The sequence below is a fragment of the Carcharodon carcharias genome, chromosome 6 (genome assembly GCF_017639515.1).
Source record: "Carcharodon carcharias isolate sCarCar2 chromosome 6, sCarCar2.pri, whole genome shotgun sequence".
In the NCBI taxonomy this organism is placed as follows: Eukaryota; Metazoa; Chordata; class Chondrichthyes; order Lamniformes; family Lamnidae; genus Carcharodon; species Carcharodon carcharias.
Genome location: NC_054472.1, coordinates 42,698,830 through 42,716,437, shown reverse-complemented (window position 1 = coordinate 42,716,437; position 17,608 = coordinate 42,698,830). Strand labels below are relative to the sequence as shown.

The 17,608-nt window shown below is 43.1% G+C and overlaps 1 protein-coding gene across 3 annotated transcripts in view; it reads left to right on the top strand.

Moving 5' to 3' along the window:
* LOC121279378 (oxidation resistance protein 1-like) overlaps nucleotides 1-17,608 on the top strand; it is an 86,426-nt gene that overhangs the window by 47,184 nt on the left and 21,634 nt on the right. Inside the window, exons 3-4 of one of the 3 annotated variants that reach the window (XM_041190578.1) lie at nucleotides 13,821-13,973; nucleotides 14,546-14,578. In XM_041190578.1, the coding sequence (XP_041046512.1) occupies nucleotides 13,821-13,973; nucleotides 14,546-14,578 (186 nt within the window). Of the gene's footprint in view, nucleotides 1-13,820; nucleotides 13,974-14,545; nucleotides 14,642-17,608 lie in introns of all 3 variants that reach the window. The other 2 variants (XM_041190577.1, XM_041190579.1) reach the window with 2 other exon arrangements.

Here is a 17,608-nt window from a genome sequence, read left to right as displayed (position 1 = left end):
GGCAACCATCTCATCTCCCTCAACACTCTCATTCAAGCCCATCTCACATTCACTGGCATTTCACTCACTGCCAGCTCAAGGGATGTCACCACTCTCACTCTCACATCTCCATCTGGTCTCACCTCCTCTGGAGGCGGCCCCCACACCCCTCACCATCTTGAGGCCACTTGCACAGATCAACTTGTGCCCCCACAAATGCTCTAGGATACCTCCCTTTCCTTGGTACAGCCCTCACCCAACAGCCTCTTCCCTTGCTTAGGGAAGGGGGAGAAGTGGCCTCAAGCAAGCCCTAGCCCTGCAGCTGTTGAAAAGCCTACCTGTTGGGTAGGGATCTGTCCGTGAGCCCACCAAAAAGTGATGTGGTGCTGTCCGCGAAGCCTGGCACTGGTGGCCATGAGTGCTGCCTGAAGCAAAGTCGGCAAACTAACCTTGAAGTACCAAGCAAAGTGCAGCCCGCCAGGTGCATGTGCAGTTTACAGCATTGGAGGGATGATTCCGGCGAGCTGGGCTTAGAATGATATGCAAATGTATTACAATGAAGCACCGACAGCGGGAAATGCGGCCCATCATTGACGAATAGAGCAGACAATTCACGACGTTGTGAAACCAATTTTTAGCCTTCTCGCCATATTGTCCGCTCATGCTGCTAAACATTCCTTCTGCCAACGGGCACAGAAAATTCAGCCCATAGACATAGAAAATAGGAGCAGGAGTAGGTCATTCGGCCCTTCGACCCTGCTCTGCCATTCAATATGATCATGGCTGATCCTCCCTTTCCCCATACCCTTAGACACCTTTAGTGTCTAGAAATCTACTATTTTGTTAAATATGTTCAGTGACTTGGCCTCCACAGTCTTCTTTGATAGAGAATTCCACAGATTCACCACGCACTGAGTGAAGAAATTTCTCCTAATCTCAATCCTTACTGACCCACACCGTATCCCCAGACTGTGACCCCTTGTTCTAGACCCACCTGCCAGGGGAAACATCATCCCTGCATCCAGTCTGTCTAGCCCTGTCAGCATTTTATATGTTAAAATGAGATCCCCTCTCATTCTTCTAAACTCCAGTGAATACAGGCCTAGTCAACCCAATCTCTCCTCGTACAACAATCTTGCCATCCCAGGAATTCACTGCACCCCCTCTATGCCAAGTAAACCCTTTCTTGGATAAGGAGACCAAAACTGTACTCCAGTTGTGGCCTCATTAAGGCCCTGTACAGCTGCAGTGCGACATCCCTGCTCCTATACTCAAATGCCATTGCAATGAAGGCCAACATACCATTTGCCTTCTTAACTGCTAGCTGTCCCTGCATGCTTGCTTTCAGTGACTGGTGTGCAAGGACACCCAGGTCTCTTTGTACATCAACATTTTCCAATCTATCACCATTTAAATAACACTCTGCCATTCCAAAGTGGATAACTTCACACTTATCCATGTTTTACTGTATCTGCCATGTATTGGCCCACTAACTCAACTGGTGATTGGTTATGGGGGGGAGGCAGGATGCAGGTTTGAGCTTACTATCAGATCAGCACTGATCTTATTAAACGGTGGAGCAGGCTCGAGGGGCCTAATGTTCGTATGTTGTCTACATGGCCTTGAAGTCTCTTTACATCCTCCTCCCACGTGCCCACTTAGTTTGGTTTCATCAGCAAACTTAGAAATATTACATTTGATTTCCTCTTCTAAATCATTGATATACATTGTGAACAGTTGGGGCCCTGTGGTACCCCACTAGTCATTGCCTATCACTCTGAAAAAGACCCATTTCTTGATTATTAACAATTCTCAATTCATGCCAATATATTACCTCCAATCCCACGTGCTTCAATTTTGCACACTAACCTCTTAAGTAGGACTTTATCAAAAGCTTTCTGAAAATTCAAATACACCACATCCACTGGTTCTCCCTTATCCATTCTACTAGTTACGTCTTCAAAAGTCCAGGTTTGTCGAACATGATTTTCCTTTCATAAATCCATGTTGACTTTGTCCAAGCCTGTTGATATTTTCTAAGTGTCCTGAAATACCCCTTATAATAGACTGTAGCATTTTCCCTAGCTTTTATAGTCTGATTTTATGTTCCTTGCATGTTTACTCTCTCACTCATGTTTTTCCCCTCTTAATCAATCTCTTGGTCCTCCTTTGCTGAATTCTAAACTGCTCCCAATCCTCAGGCTTGCTACATTTTCTAGCAGCTTTATATGGCTCCTCTTTGGATCTAATGCTATCCTTAATTTCTTTTGTTAGCCATGGTTGGGCTGCTTTGTCTGTTGTGTTTTTGCGCCAGAAAGGACTGTACAACTGTTGCAATGCATGCATTCATTCCTTAAATATTAGCCATTGCCTATCCACCTTTTAATGAAGTTCCCCAGTCTATCCTAGTCAACTTGCCCCTCATACCTTTGATTTAGGACCCTAGTTTTAGATTCACTTTCCATCCTAATGAAGAATTCTATCATATCCAATCACCCTTCCCTAAAGGACCCCACACAAAAGTTAATCCCTTCTCATTGCACAAATCAAATCTAGGATAGCCTGTTCACTTGTTGGTTCCTTGATGTTTTGGTCTAAAAAACCATCCCGTACACACTCATCCATCACTATTATTGCTAATTTGATTTGCCCAGTCTAAATACAGATTAAAGTCATCCATGATCACTGTAGCACTCTTATTATATGCATCTCTAATTCCCTGTTTAATGCTGCCCCCTACTTTGCCTCACCACAGACAAAAGGGCGTGGCAGCCAGTAGGCTGCCTCCACCTCTGCTGTGGATGTTGGGGATGCATCTAGACATAGCGGTAGGGTAAGAAAAATTAAGAAATATTGAGGGCACAAAGGCACGGGTGTATACAAACTATACTTATCACATATGTAAATATATTTTACCTCTGAACCTCTCATTGAATTAATGGCTCCTCTATCTGATGCAATGTTCTGAAGTCATGCAAGTGTAGCAGATGCCTCCCCTCCTCACATATCTCCAATCGTGTGCTTCAGGTCTATGGTGCCTTGCACTATCTCATAACCGTGTAATGCCTTCTGAGACATGAGCAAAGCCTCTGGCTCCAGCAAATTGGTGGTTGTATAGTGCGTATCTGAAATTTGGGTCAGAGGATCATATCACATAGCCTCATGAGTACAGATGTTGCAGTCCTGATGCTTCTTCATTGAAAAATAGTCAATGTGGACCTCTTAGGTCTTAATAGCGAGCCGCATTGGAGTCAGTCTCACTTGGTGCATCTTTCAATGCCTCCATGTCAGGCTTGAGTGTAGGTTACATATCTACCAATATTCATGGACCTTATGTATTCCTGGCTGCCTGCAACATAATGTCGTGTCCCCGTTTGCAGGTAGACACCACCTCTATTTCCCTACTTCTCCATCTGCATAGTGCAGAGCTATGGACCAAGCTAACACTTCTGAAATGGCTGCTTGGGGGCAATGACTATGTGAGATCAGAGGATTGTTTCAAGGCCCCAGATGCTGCACTATTAAAAGTTAACTTAAATTCCTGTCAGAGCAGTGGGAGGAATTCAAATGGGAGCTTCAAGGGGTTCAGAAGGACGGCCAAATCGAGAGGCAGAAAAGGAAAGCTTATGTCAGACACGGAGAACTCAATGCTACAGAAGGCAAAGAGGTCTATAGATAAGGGAATGAAATCAAAAAGGAAATTATGAAAGCAAAGAAAGTGCATGAAAGAATTGGTAAGCAAAATCAAGCAGAACCTGAAGATGTTTTAACCAATGCATTAAAAGGATAACTAAGGACAGAGTAGAGCCCATAAAAGACCAAATGGTTTGGAGGCCAAGGATGTGGGTATGGTTCTTAATGGCACTTTAAGGTGGCTAATGGGATCCTATCCTTTATTACAAGGGGAATTGAACATAAAAGGATGTTATACAGGGCATTGGTGAGACCACATCTCAAATAGTGTATGCAGTTTTCATCTCCTTATTTAAGGAAGGATGTTAATGCATTGAAGGTGGTTCAGAGGAGGTTTACTAGATTGACACCTGGAATGATAGGATAGGTTGGACAGACTGGGTTTATTTCCACTAGAGTTTAAAAGAGCAAGGGGTGACTTGATTAAAGTATATAAGATCTTGAACGGTCTTGACAAGGTGGAAGGATGCTTCCTTTTGTGGATAAGTCTCGAACTAGGGGACATTGTTTTAAAATCAGGGGTTTCCCTTTTAGGACAGAGATGAGCAGAAATTTTCTTCTCTGAGGGTTGTGCAACTTTGGAACTCTGCCTTAGAAGGCAGTGGAGGCAGGGTCATTGAATATTTTTAAGGCAGAGGTAGATAGGTTTTTGTTAGGCAAAGGAGTCAAAGGGCTGGGAATGAGGTATTCGAAACACAATCAGATCAGCCATGATCTTATTGAATGGTAGAGCAGGCTCGAGGGGAATGGCCTACTCCTGCTCCTATGTTCTTACATATGTTCTTATGTACGTTGCACCTGTCTTCACAAAAGAGGGGAATGATGCAGATATTCTAGTTGAGGCGGAGGAGGAATGTGAAGTACTGGAAGCGACAAACATAGGAAATGGTGTTGGAGAAATGGGCTTTGATCCATGGGGAACTGGCACCAGTACTGGGGAAAGTGGAAGCTGTACCACTGGGATAGGCTTCGCCTGAACCATGCTAGGATCACTGCTGTGACAAGTTGTTTAACTAGGGGGCTATGGAAAGGCTTTAAACTAAAGAGAGTTGGGGGGGTGGTGGAGAGAGGATGGGGGGTAAGGGTAAGGGATCATGCAAGAGGGGATGTAGTAAATCAAAGGGAAAAAAGATGAGGTAATAGAGCGATTTGGGTAACCATCGTGTGGCAGAAAGGGACAGAGAGTCAGGGGGTACAAACTTAAGAGTGCATTAGCAGTTAAGGCCAGAGATTGTAAAAATGGTAAAAGGACAGAGTTAAAGGCTACTCGTCTGAATGCATGCATAACAAAATGGATGAATTGTTAGCACAGATAGAAATAAATACGTATGACCTAATAGCCATCACAGAGACATGGTTACGGCATGACCAAGACCTGAATATTGAAAGTTGTTTAACATTTCTAAAAGGTAGGAAGCCAGGAAAAGGTGGCACAGTATCTCTATTAAAGATGTCATTAGTATGTTAGTGAGAGACTTAGCTCAAAACAACAAGGCTTGGAATCAGTTTGGGATAAGATACAGGATAAGCAAGAGGTCACTTATGGGAGTATAGGCCCCCTAACAGCAGTTACACAGTAGGAAAGGGTATACAGGAGGAAATGAATGGGCATGTAAGAAAGATACCACAATAACAATGGATGACTTTAATCTACATGTTGATTGGATGAATCAGATTAGCAAAGGTAACCTGGAAAATGAATTCAGGACAATTTCTTAAAGCAGCACATTCTACAGCCAATCAGGGAGCAGGCTATTCTAGACCTGGCAATAAGCAATGATACAGGGTTATTCAATAATCTCATGGTAAAGGAACCTTTAGCTGACAGTGATCGTAACATTTAAAGAATTTCACGTTCAGTTTGAAGAGAAGTTGTATGGGTTTAAACCTGAATAAAGCTAGTTATAAGGGTATGAAGGCAGGGCAAGATAAAGTGAACTGGAAAGTTAGGCTAAAAGGTTGGACAGTAGAGAAGCAGTGGTAGGCTTTTAAGGAGAAATTTAATAACTCTCAGCAAAGATTTATCCCAGAGAGAAAAAAACTTCGAGGACCATGAATCATCCGTGGCTGAATAAAGAAGTTGAGGATAATATCAAATTGAAAGAACCTCTGTACAAACCTGCAAAGATTAATGGTAGGTCAGAAGATTGATCAGATTATAAAAACCAGCAAAGAATGACTAAAAGACAAAGGGAGAAAGTAGAGTCTGATAGCTGGCTAGTAAATTAAAAACAGTAAGAGTTTCCACAAGTATTTAAACAGAAAAAGAATAACTAAAGCTAGCGTTGTCCTCTAGAGAGCAAGTCTGGGGAATTACTAATGGCAAACAAGTATGTGGCAGAGGTGCTGAACAGGTATTTTGTGCCTGTCTACAGAAGGCTTAGAAAACTTCCCATAGATACTTGAAAATCAAGAGGGTGATGAGACGGAGAAACTGAAAACAATTAGCATCACTAGGGAAAAGATGCTGGGAAAACTATTAGACCTAAAGGCTGACCATTTCCCAGGATCAGATAGCCTGCATCCTTGGGTCTTAAAAGAGGTAGCTGCAGAGGTACTAGGTTATAATCGTCCAAAATTCCTTAGATTCTGGAAGGGTCCCAGTGGATTGGAAAATAGCTAACATTTATTCAAGAAAGGATGCACTCCGGTGCAGTTATGATCTCATAACAGACGGCCACATATTATGATCCCAGCTGAGCTTAGCCCTGGATAAGCCTGGACCCAGAGTGGACCCAAATTGATAAGTCCTAACTTATATTTGTTTGTTTAGATATAGAGAGTAGCTACTGAACAGAGACACAGGAGTCAGCTGATGAACTTTTAACAAAAGAATAAAACATTTATTAAGCAAGAAAAGATGAACCATATTACTCCTTCACCCAAAGCTATATATTTACAAACATGTACAGATTTGTAAGGGTAGCAAGTTATAAAAGCTATTTTATAATCTATTGTCCACAGTAAGTAAATCTATAGCACCCAGGTAAACCAAGTGACAGATGCTATGATGTCTCCTCAACTGCACGCGCGCCCCTATCACAGACGCTTGTCACACCATGAGCCAACCGGTCTCACTGCATTGCATCTTTCACACAAGGGTTTCCAATCTCCACTCTCCAAGACCTTGCTTTGGAGTCTTCTCTCAAACCGACGCCTTCTCTCAGACGCCTTCCACAAGGGTTTTGAACTCTCCTTCTAATGTTCCTCTTCCCTGGGGCACCACATGCATTCAAACTGTCTTCCGTGCACTCTCTCACCAACTCAGCCGTCAATAGTACAACTGTTTCACATGCCCGTAGTTTCAGACCTTTAGCCATCTCTTTGGACCTTTTTGTCTCTTGCAAGCTGTTCTCTCTTTAAATCTGCTTTCTGCAGCTTTTGCCTCTTCAAATTTGAAGTTTGGAGCCTCTCTGCCCCTTACTCTTAACTTCACTTAAAAGGACATTTCCTAGGTTGCAGTCTTTCCTTTGGCTGAAAGGTCTTCTTGGGGCCTTCCAGTGTTATACTCCCCTGGATTTTCAGGGTTTTTCTTTAGCTTGGGAATGGCTATCTGTCCCCTTCTAGGCTGCTTCTTTGGCAGCTATCTTCAAAACCAGCAAAACTCCAACAGCTTCCAAAACAAACTGCTGTTTCCAGCTTGTGTGTGTGTCTGTGGAAGAGGCCTGCCTCTATGGGCCCCTGTTGCAAGGCAACAGCACTTTTTTTTTTCTACTCTTGCATCTGCTTAACTTCTCTTTACAAATGCGGGCACCTTTTTAAAGTGAAACTAAAACTTAATTTGACCTTTCTTAACACACAGATACAGAAATACAAATCAAACTTAAAACATTAAAGTTAAAACTCATTCCTAATACCCACCAAATCAAATATAACTTAGTTAAACTTTCTCTTTTTCTAACACACATGCTCCATTCCAAGGATGAGGCCACGGTCATACAAGATTGTTACGACTCATTCAGAGTTTGACATCCTTCATTGAGATGCTGAGGATAGCAATGAAAGTGCTACTGAGAACAGTGTTCATGCTGCAGGCTCTTCAAGCATTTCACCAACATCCCACTGCCTATGACCCCCTTCAAGAGGCAGTATGCCTGGAGTGTTGTTAGGTGCCTCAAAAGAGGTGGATCATCACTCACCGGTTCTCTCTTTGATGTGTGACGTCTAATCTGAATCTGGACTGTGGCATCTCTCTACAGGCCAAGATTCATGCAAGATTAATTTCAGGCCCTGTCATCATACTGAGTCCACAGCATGAGATTGTTGTTTAGAATGCTGTGATCTGTCACACACAGTCATGGATGTGAGCCTGCGAGTCAGAACTTGTATGCACTGCGAGAGCTTCAGCAGTAGCTTCGCCTGATCACTGACAATCACCTGCCTTTGTCTGGAGTATCCCAACTTCCCTTTGCATCTGTGGGCCAGAGAAGCAGACATTGCATTTGGGCATTAATTAGTTATCTTGTTGATAATAGACAGCACACATCAGATGTAGTGGAGCTTAGCTCTGATCCTGTCTGACGCCTCCACATTTTCAGTCCAGCAGTCACAGATGTCCAGATGGAAATCAGCACATTGGTGGCTCATCGGGCAACTGGCTTAGAGATTTTGGCACGCCATGTTAGCCAGACCGTCAGATCCAGCGCAGTAGTTGTTTCCAGTCCATTCTTGTTAAATCATTCTTCAGCTTAGTAAAAAGATAAAGCTTATTTGTAGTTATCTTTGTCCTTTTCCATAATTATGTTGAAACTAACTGAATTATGATGACTACTCTCCCACTGTCACTCATTCCATCTGCCCAGTTTCATTTCATAAAACAACCCAGTCCAAAACAGTTCTTGCTGTGTTAAATTTGGCTATTGTTTAAACTTGCTGTGAAATACTCTAGGACATTCTGGAACATGAAAGACACTAGATAAGCCTAATTTTTTATGACCTGTTAGCTAACTAAATGTATTAAAATATCTGCTGCTAAAACAGCCCTAACTGGGGAGAGCTTTTTTATGGCGAGTGAAACTGACAAATCTCTGCATTTTGTGCTTTCAATTGTGGATGCAGTTGTGAACTTGTTTCCTGTTCTGGATGGGTCTTAAGATAAAGTGCAGTAAGGCTATTCAGCCCAAAGCACTTTGGTATCTTTTAGTTGAATCTCAGTTCTAACAACCTGCATGTCCCTCAATCTCTTCATTTCAATACATTTCTGAGAAAATAAACTTAAATGCCTTATAGCCATTGCCCACTACATTCTAAAAGTACTAGGTGCTTTACAACTAATCTGGTTTTTGAAAACAGTATTTGTGTTGTTTTTAAGTTACTCCTCTTAAACTCATTTGTGCTTCAGTAAGTTTCCCCAGCCATCGTCAAGCTACTTTTTGAATGTAAAGGTTACGTCAGACTTCCTTATTTAGACTTTCCCGCACCCCACCCCCAGCCATCATGAGTTACATTATTTAAACAAAGCTTGCAGAAATTATGGACAAAAAGAGTAGACTACCATTTTCTTTTCATTTCAGGCCCCATTACTTTTGTTTCAGCCACAACCTACAAATCAGCTGAGTGCTTTTCTAATCATTGGTCTTTTGACAGCACCCCAAGCCATCAACGAACATGTAGCTTCCACAAAATTGTTACAAATTATACTTTTTAAATGGCTACACAATTTATTGAGCAGTATTGTGGAATCAGTGCTGCAGTATAAATGAGGCAGGTACAACACCACTTTTCTGGTTACATTTCTGGACCACTCAATATAGATTGAGATAAACTGCCAGAGAGATAAACTGCACTCATCATTATTTGTGGTCATGGCTCTTTTTTTAAATAAAAGGTTATTTGCAGTGAAGATGTGATGTTATGATTCTGATTTGTTATAAATTACTGCATGATTTGCACCAAAAATTGCAACTTTGGCAAATAACCTCCACATTGAAATTAGCATTATGTTACAAAATTGTTGGAATTAATGCAAATTAATTTCACAACAGGTAATTACGGATGATAATTAACATATAGGGACTCTGTTGGTGACACGATTTATGATCCTAAACTGACACTGCCATTATAAGTGTAGCAGGCTTGGGAGGAAAATGGTGACTTGGGTCATTTCTGGGCCTGCTGTAAACTAATTAATATAGAGATGGATTGCTATGATTAGTCAACAACTCAATTATTGTATTGAGTATCTAGGACTGTTGAAGGCAATTTTAGTGGGCCTTGGGTCTTCATAAGGCTAGCAATTCTGTCCCAATAAAATCTGCTTCCGATCAGGATGGTCATGTTCTTTGAATGTTTCTTTTCATGAATGTTTGTAAATTTTGCACACCTATTATTCACTCATTAACTTCTAACAGATCAATACAATTCCCAAATGCAACTGGGTTATACTGTCCTCTTATAAGAGAGGCAAGACATTATCTTCGGTCTCTTTTCTCTTGATTCATCCTCTTCCTTCCCCACTCTGCACTTCTCTTTCTAATTCACCTTATGTCCTTTCTTTGGTTCTTTATTTTTTTTCTTTGATTAAAGAGATAGATAATTGGAGGTAATGCCTGTGAGATCCCAGGTGCAGCATTGAAATCCGTGGCTTTTGGCCATAATTTGCTATAGTCGGGCATCTAATGGCATCCATCGTTAGTTAAACTAGCCTTCGCACATGTAAATTTTTTGCATAGCAATTTGCTGTAACCATGAGCACAGTGAAGAAACCTTAGTATTTGGGACACAGGTGAACAGGGCAAATGGTTGTCATCTCCTTAGTCATTCAGATTGCAGATTTGTGGGATAAACAGTACAAGAACTTAGAAGTGTAAATTGACTTTGCCTACTCTAATGTCAAACCAGATACAGAAAGAGAAATGGGAAGGGAAAAAAACATCGGATAGAGCAGGAAGAGACACAGGAAATTATTTAGTGTTTTTTATTTTAAATTTGGTACTTCTAAAATTTTAAATGTGCCATTGCTGCACATTAAATAACTGAACACAAAATAACATGTCCTTATTTTGAAAAGAAATTCTAACCCATTATCAATTTGCATTTCCATAAATTTGCAGTGAATTTCACGCGTGGCATGTGTGCCAAGTCGGTGGGCCCAGGATTGGACGTACAAACCACCTGGGCGAGATTGTGTTTCCAAAGCGATTTCACGCTGGGTGGCCAATTAAGGGCCGCTCTGCATGAAACGTGTCTGCTCAATAGTTGGAAGGGCTGCACGGGGGCAGGAGCCTGTCGGGCGCTGGGTCCAATGGAGTTGTTTGATGAAACATTTTTTCCAGCTGATATGGCCTCTGCACCTGCTGGGCAGGCCAGGTCAAGTCCTGTGGCCATTTGCCCCCACCCGGGTCTCAGATGAATATCTAGGAATACTTGTGGGAGGAGGTCAGTGCCTGGTGGGACATCCTCATTCCCAGGGATGGCAAGAGGACGCTACCGCACCTGACAAAGTACAGGCAGAGGTGGCTGCCCAGGTCAGCGGCCATGATGTTGTGCAGCATACATGGGTGCAGTGCCGGAATAAGGTTCAACGATCTGCTGCGCTCAGCAAGGGTGAGTACTGAGTTGGCATGCACCTTTGTGGAGAACAGCTGGCCATCCCCCCCGTGGTCCGAGGGTAAGAGTCTGACCACCAACTGTAAATGACATGGGCGCCAGCCAAGGCGGTGAGCTCTGGCTGCTTGGCTTTGCAGGTTCAAGGCCACGACTCGCATGTGCACTGCAAGATGTTCCTCAGGTGGGGTTGGCCAAGCTGCAATGGCGCTGCAGGTAGAAAGTGGACTAATCAGTGCTCCTCTGCCCTTTCAGGAGAAGAGAAGCCATAACAGCATTGAGAGGTCAAGGATAGGCAGAGGCCCCCCACACCTCATATTGACGAGGGACGAGATAGATGCCTTAGATGGAGTATCCGCGCCCAACTTATTACAGCTGTCGTGGAGAGGCAGGGGTCTCTGGCGAAGGTAAGAGTGCAGTGTGAGAGTGTGTCAGAGTGTGTAAATGTTTTGTTGTGTCATCTGTAATGGAAACCTCACCCAGAGTCCCCTTTGTTCATTGAAGGGTGATGGCACCATGATGCAGATCTTCGTTGTCTCACCAGCATGCCTAGCATGCACAGTGACAGTGTGATGACTAATACTAATGATGTCTTTTTTCTCCCCTAGACTCGCCATCCAGCAAACGATTGCAAGACCCCGATGAGCCACCCTTGACACCAGAGGAGCAGTGCCTGTCAGACGCACCTGTGTCACATCTCCTTTCTGCACCAGGCACCAGTGCAGATACCTCAGTGGGCGTTAGATCATCTGCTCCAATGTCAGTGCACAGCGGTAAGGGCACGGCACACTCACATGAGGAGCAGGTGGAAGCAGAGAGTGTCCAGGGCACTGGCAGTGGGAGGACTGCTGGAGACCAGGACATGCTGAATCCAAGGCAGATGATGAGCCTCTGGAGTTGTCCATTGGGCGGTAAATGCTGGATGTCTACCAGGGAGCATGGTAGGATCTGGTGGAGATTCCTGAGGGTTTGGGTGCCATGGCCTGTTATGGAGGAATCCATGCGGAGCATGTGTACTGTGTTGACCCACAGCACCGAGCGCACTACCTCCTCCATTGAGGGAGTGACAACCCTCATGGGGGAGGCAGCTCCAGGAACAGAATAAGGGGTTCTTGGGGTGCGCATGGACCTGCAAGCCCTCGCACAGGCAATGATCTCAGGAGGTCACTGCCAGCGTGAGAGATGGATGAGGCACCTAGTATCTGCCAGCTGCCTGTCCATCAGTGGCGAGCAGGGGAGTCCACACTTTGGTGCACAATGGTCTTCTTGTCTCTGCAGGCTCCTCCCAGGGCACTCTGGATGACGGTAGCAGCTCCTCTCCCAGGGACTGTGGCATCTGTTGAGGCCATGATGACTGAGTCCAGCCACTGCACTGGCTACTCCCTCCCAGGCAGGGCCTGCATAGACTCGACTGGCCAGAGGACGACTGCCATGGTCATCAAGGCTAACAGGACAGCACAGTCAGCAGGCTGCCTCCAATGCTGCTGCCAGCGAGGTGGCGGGGGGGGGATAGTAGTCGCAAGGGTAAGTTTAAAGCACCATGAGCACAAGAGGGACTTTTCACAGGTGATCTTTTGTTCTGCCGTGTTTTCTTAATTTGTTTCCTGCTGCAACCATTAACACCTCATATTATGTTCATTTTCAGTGAGTGCCAACATTATATAAATTTTGCTTTGCGTTAATGGCCTGAGTATGCTTTACTTGTTCTGTAGGTGCAGGGCATGCCAGTATTTCATGCTGGATGTGAATGGCTCTAAACTTTATTGCACAGGCACTGAGTGGACTTTGGAGTGGGTCATTTCAAATGTTCGGTAAGGAGGCATAAGATGGAAGCAGTGCCTTGGCAGACTAGCTGAAGGAGCGTTGAATCAAGGCCTCCCTGGTGCCCCTGCCTTTCATGTGCTCACCGTGTTCTTCCCAAGGCTCCTCTTCTGATCCACCACTGGCCAGATTGTAGAGCGTGCAATGACTATCAAACGACACACTCATTGAAGTACCAGGCATCTGAATCTCAGGTGAACTGTGGTCCTCTCTCACTGCCCTTGTGAAGGCATGACTGCTCTGCTCTGCTTCTGTTCTTGGGTGCCAGAGAGGCGTCATAAGCCACCTTCCCAATGGAAAGTCCTTGTCACCCAGCAGCCATCCATACAGTTGAGCTGGAGCCTTGGCACCTGTGAATGTCAGAGAATGTACGTGTCATGGCAACTGCCAGAGTACCTTGTACAGACTTGGAGAATCTGCGCTTTGTGGTCACAAACTATCTGGACCTTCATGGAATGGAGCTGGCATCAATGGCACCCTGGATGCAGGGGATCCCAGCAATTGCAGCAAAGCCTCTGGCTCGCTCAGCCAGGCCGGCCTTGTCCGTCCGGAAATGACATGACCCGCTTGAAGTCAGTCACCAGCTTCATGCAACTATGGGCAGCTGCTTGGAACGCTCCACACAGATCCCCCACTAACCCCTGGAATAAATACATGTGACTATTTTCTTTACCCAAAGAACTGGCGAATTTTGTTGTTAGTGGTGGTGGGAATAATATTGGTAATCAAAATGTATTTGAATCTTTTTTTATTCACTCTTAATTATTTTGTATGGCTTTCAGCTTGCAAAAAATCTGCCTCCACGGACTGTTGGTTACCCATGGACTCTAATTTATAGTACTGCTAAACATGGCATGAGCCTGAAAACACTGTACCGTAGTATGACAGGTGTCGATACACCAATGCTGCTAGTCATTAAAGACAGCGATGGCCAGGTATGGAATGGGCATTTAAAAAGCAGAATGCTATTTTTATTTCATGAATTTTAGAAAAGGATTGTTTATTATATAAGGCACTGTTAACTGTGAACAAAGTATTAATATTTCAAATACTGAAATTTTCTGCAAAAATGCAGGAAATCTATTAATTTGTACATGTGCACACAATATATTTCTTTTCTGTACTACTCTATTCTGTGTTACCTTTGACTTCTCCCTTTTATCTCAATGGTAGTTCTCCCAGTTTTGTAATGCTGTAGCATTAATCCTGCCTGCTGCTGCTTGCTGAAGTGTTACATCGTACACCCAGACGTGACTGTCAGCTCTGTTCTCCATTGCTCCACTACCCATTCTACCTACTATACCTGGTGAACACCCATTTAAATTTGAGGATGGGGAGCGCTAGCTCTGGAGGGCACTGCGCAAGCATGATGATGAAGTGGCCATTGGTGTAAATGTGAACAGGTGTCGGGAGGGTGGTAAATCAAATCAGTTGGTAGCTTAAGAAATGCTCTCTATTAACCATGTCCTCATTAACTGACTTCCGTTGTTCTATTTTATATCTGCAGCTATTTGGTGCTCTAGCATCTGAACCATTCAAGGTTAGCGATTGTTTTTATGGAACTGGGGAGACCTTCCTTTTTACATTTTATCCTGAATTTAAGGTAAAAATAATTAATCAGTTAGGAATTACTTAATGTTTTGGTAATTTAAGTTTATTTCAAATTTTAGTCATTTTTTGATCATTCAGTCATTATTAATACAGCAATGAATGAGGCCATTCAGCCCATCGAGTCCATGCCATGCGCTGTTGTCTGGAGCAGTCCAGTCAGTCTCATTCCCCACTCTATGCCCAATAATAACTGCAAGGTTATTTCCCTTAAGTGCCCATCAAATTTTCTTTGGCATTCATTGATCACCTTCCTCATGGACAATGAGATCCAGGTCATTACCACCCGCTCTGTGAAAAAACTCTTCCTCACATCCCTCTCCTTGTGTCTCTTGCTCAAAATCTTAAATTTGAGTTCCATAATCCTTGTACAATTAGCAAATAGAAAAACTTTTCTTTGTCTACCTGTCATAATTTTGTACACATTTCAAATAACCCTCTCAATTTCCTTTGGTCCAAGGAGAGCAAGCTAACATCATAATCCTTCATGCCTCAAAGCACTCTGGTAAATCTGCTCTGAACCCTATCTAGGTCCCTCACATCCTTCCTAAAATATGATGACCAGACCTGGGTGCAATACTCTAGTTGTGGCCTAACCAGAGCTTTATAAACGTTCGGCATAACCTCTTTAACCTCAATACCTCTACGAAACCCATGATCCTCACTGTTCGTCACACCTCCAGTTCTGCGGTCAGCAAATTTTAATTTTTTTTCCTGTGTTCTAAAATGCAAGTCATTTTTATTTATCAAGAAAAGTCGTGGCCCTAGCAGTGATTTCCAGATCTCTTTTACCATGTTTGATCTGTTCCTGGTTTTATCTGTCTTTCAGATTTTAATGACGTTTTATTTTAAAAATGCATTCTTGGGCTGTGGGCTAGTTGCCCCAAGAAAGTGGTAGTCAGCTTCCGTCTTGAACCTCAGGAAGCAGGCTGATGCAAGCAAATGGCTTGCTTGGCAGCATACTCCAAAACTGAAAGTTCGTAATCAGCAAAGGTTAAGCCAATATACAGATAACAGATTTCAATATAGATTGAGTGAAAATTTGGTTTAAATAGTTATTTAGTCATTGGAGCAGGCTACATTTTAACTAAACTTAAGTAGGAGAAATTAATTATTCCCACTTCATTGTTGGGATAACTGTTGTTGGGCGTTTGTGGTTTAGAAATCACGGAACCATGCAAATCTTTTTATGTTTTTAATCAGCGGAACTTATTCAACTGGATGTGGTTACCACAAAAGTAAATGGGGTTTGTGAACAAATCTGATAGACCACTACAGGCATCTGAGAGCAATGACAAACCCATGATCCAAACAAAAGACCCAGATAAGGCACTGAAGTAAACACGTTGATGTGATTGGAGTCACATTAATCTGAGTAAGAGCGACAAGTTCCCTTCCCTAAAGAACGTTAGTGAACCAATTTGATTTTGATGATAATATGGCGGCTTCATGGTTATTTCATTGATTTTACCTCGAGACTTAGTACCTTAATTCAAATTCTCAATCCACCAATGATGAGAAGTGAACTCAGTGTCTGGTAACACAATCGCAATCTACTGTGCCCTATATGTTGGCTTTTTCCAGCTCCTAGAAGTCAGCAATGTCAACAGGACTGAAGTTGTTCCCTGACATTAGGTGAGTTGCATCCGGAGGTGCAAGATATGCGAATAACTTGCTTGTTATTAATTGAGGCCCAATTTCAGATGTGCCTCAGGCCCCAGCTACAAACTCTTTAAGAGACCCAAGCAAGGAGCCATCAGTTAAGATGGGGGCATCAGGCCCATTGTTGTTTCTGGGTTTGCCGAAAGAGTGTGGCTGCTCTCCTCCCCCAGCCCGACATGAGCTTGTTGGAAGTCATTGGAACTTGATGTAAGATCCTCATCTTACCTCATTCTTTCACCATAGTGAACTTTCCTGATTTCACTTATTCCTTTAATTGCTGCTGGTCCTCACTTGGTTTCCACTTGCCACACTACAGCTGCTCCCACATCTGCAGAAGTTATCAGCTCCCCCCCCCGCCACCCCCCATCGTAATTCAGTGCAAAGATTATTGAGAATGTCAAATCTTTATTTTTAAGTGTACCCCCAGCTAAAACCGAATGCATCAGGGGAGAACGGCATACATAGGGTAAACAGCAGAACAGTATTTCAATTCTTGTCACCACCAAAAATTCTTATAATAGCAAAGACTAAAAACCTTGATGATTTAAAAAGTTCAAAAATCTAACCAGTTGATTGTGTAATTAGTTCCAAAGCTTAGATGACATCAGAAATAAAAACAAAATTCTGGAAATATTTAGCAGGCCTGACAGCATCTGTGGAGAGAGAATTGGAGTTAATGTTTCAGGTCAATGACCTTTCTTCGGAACTGGGAAAAGTTTGAAATGTAATGGGTTTTCAGCAATTGAAAGAAAAAAGAGCAAAAGATAAGGTTTGAAATAGGGTGGAGAGCAGGAGAGATTAAATAACAGAAGTGTTTAATGCGCAAGGCCAAAGGGAGGGTTAGGGCAAGTAACAAAGGATGTGTCTAAAGGAGATGTGAGTGGCAAAATTATGACTTGAAATTAATTTACCATTTATTCACTCGTTCTACAAGTCATCTTGTGTCCTGCCAGTATTAACTATACCCTGCATTCAAAGAGGAGATAGTTTGGGTACAGTCAAGGTACAGTTGGGGAAAGATGAGACAAACTTGCTCCATGAGCAAGGGATAGAGCAGGGATATATGGGGATCGAAAAGGTAGGTAAAGCAGAAAAAGCATGTCGGGTGGATAATACAGTTGAAAAGCAGGCTGAATATAGAAAGTTCAGAGGAAAAGTGAAAATAGAAATGAGAAATAGAAAGTATGAGAAGAGTTTGACAACTAACATAAAAGGGAATCCAAAAGTCTTCCATAGGCTTATGGAAGTAAAATGTGGTAGAGGAGGAGCACAGCCATTTAGGAACCAAAAAGTGGATTTA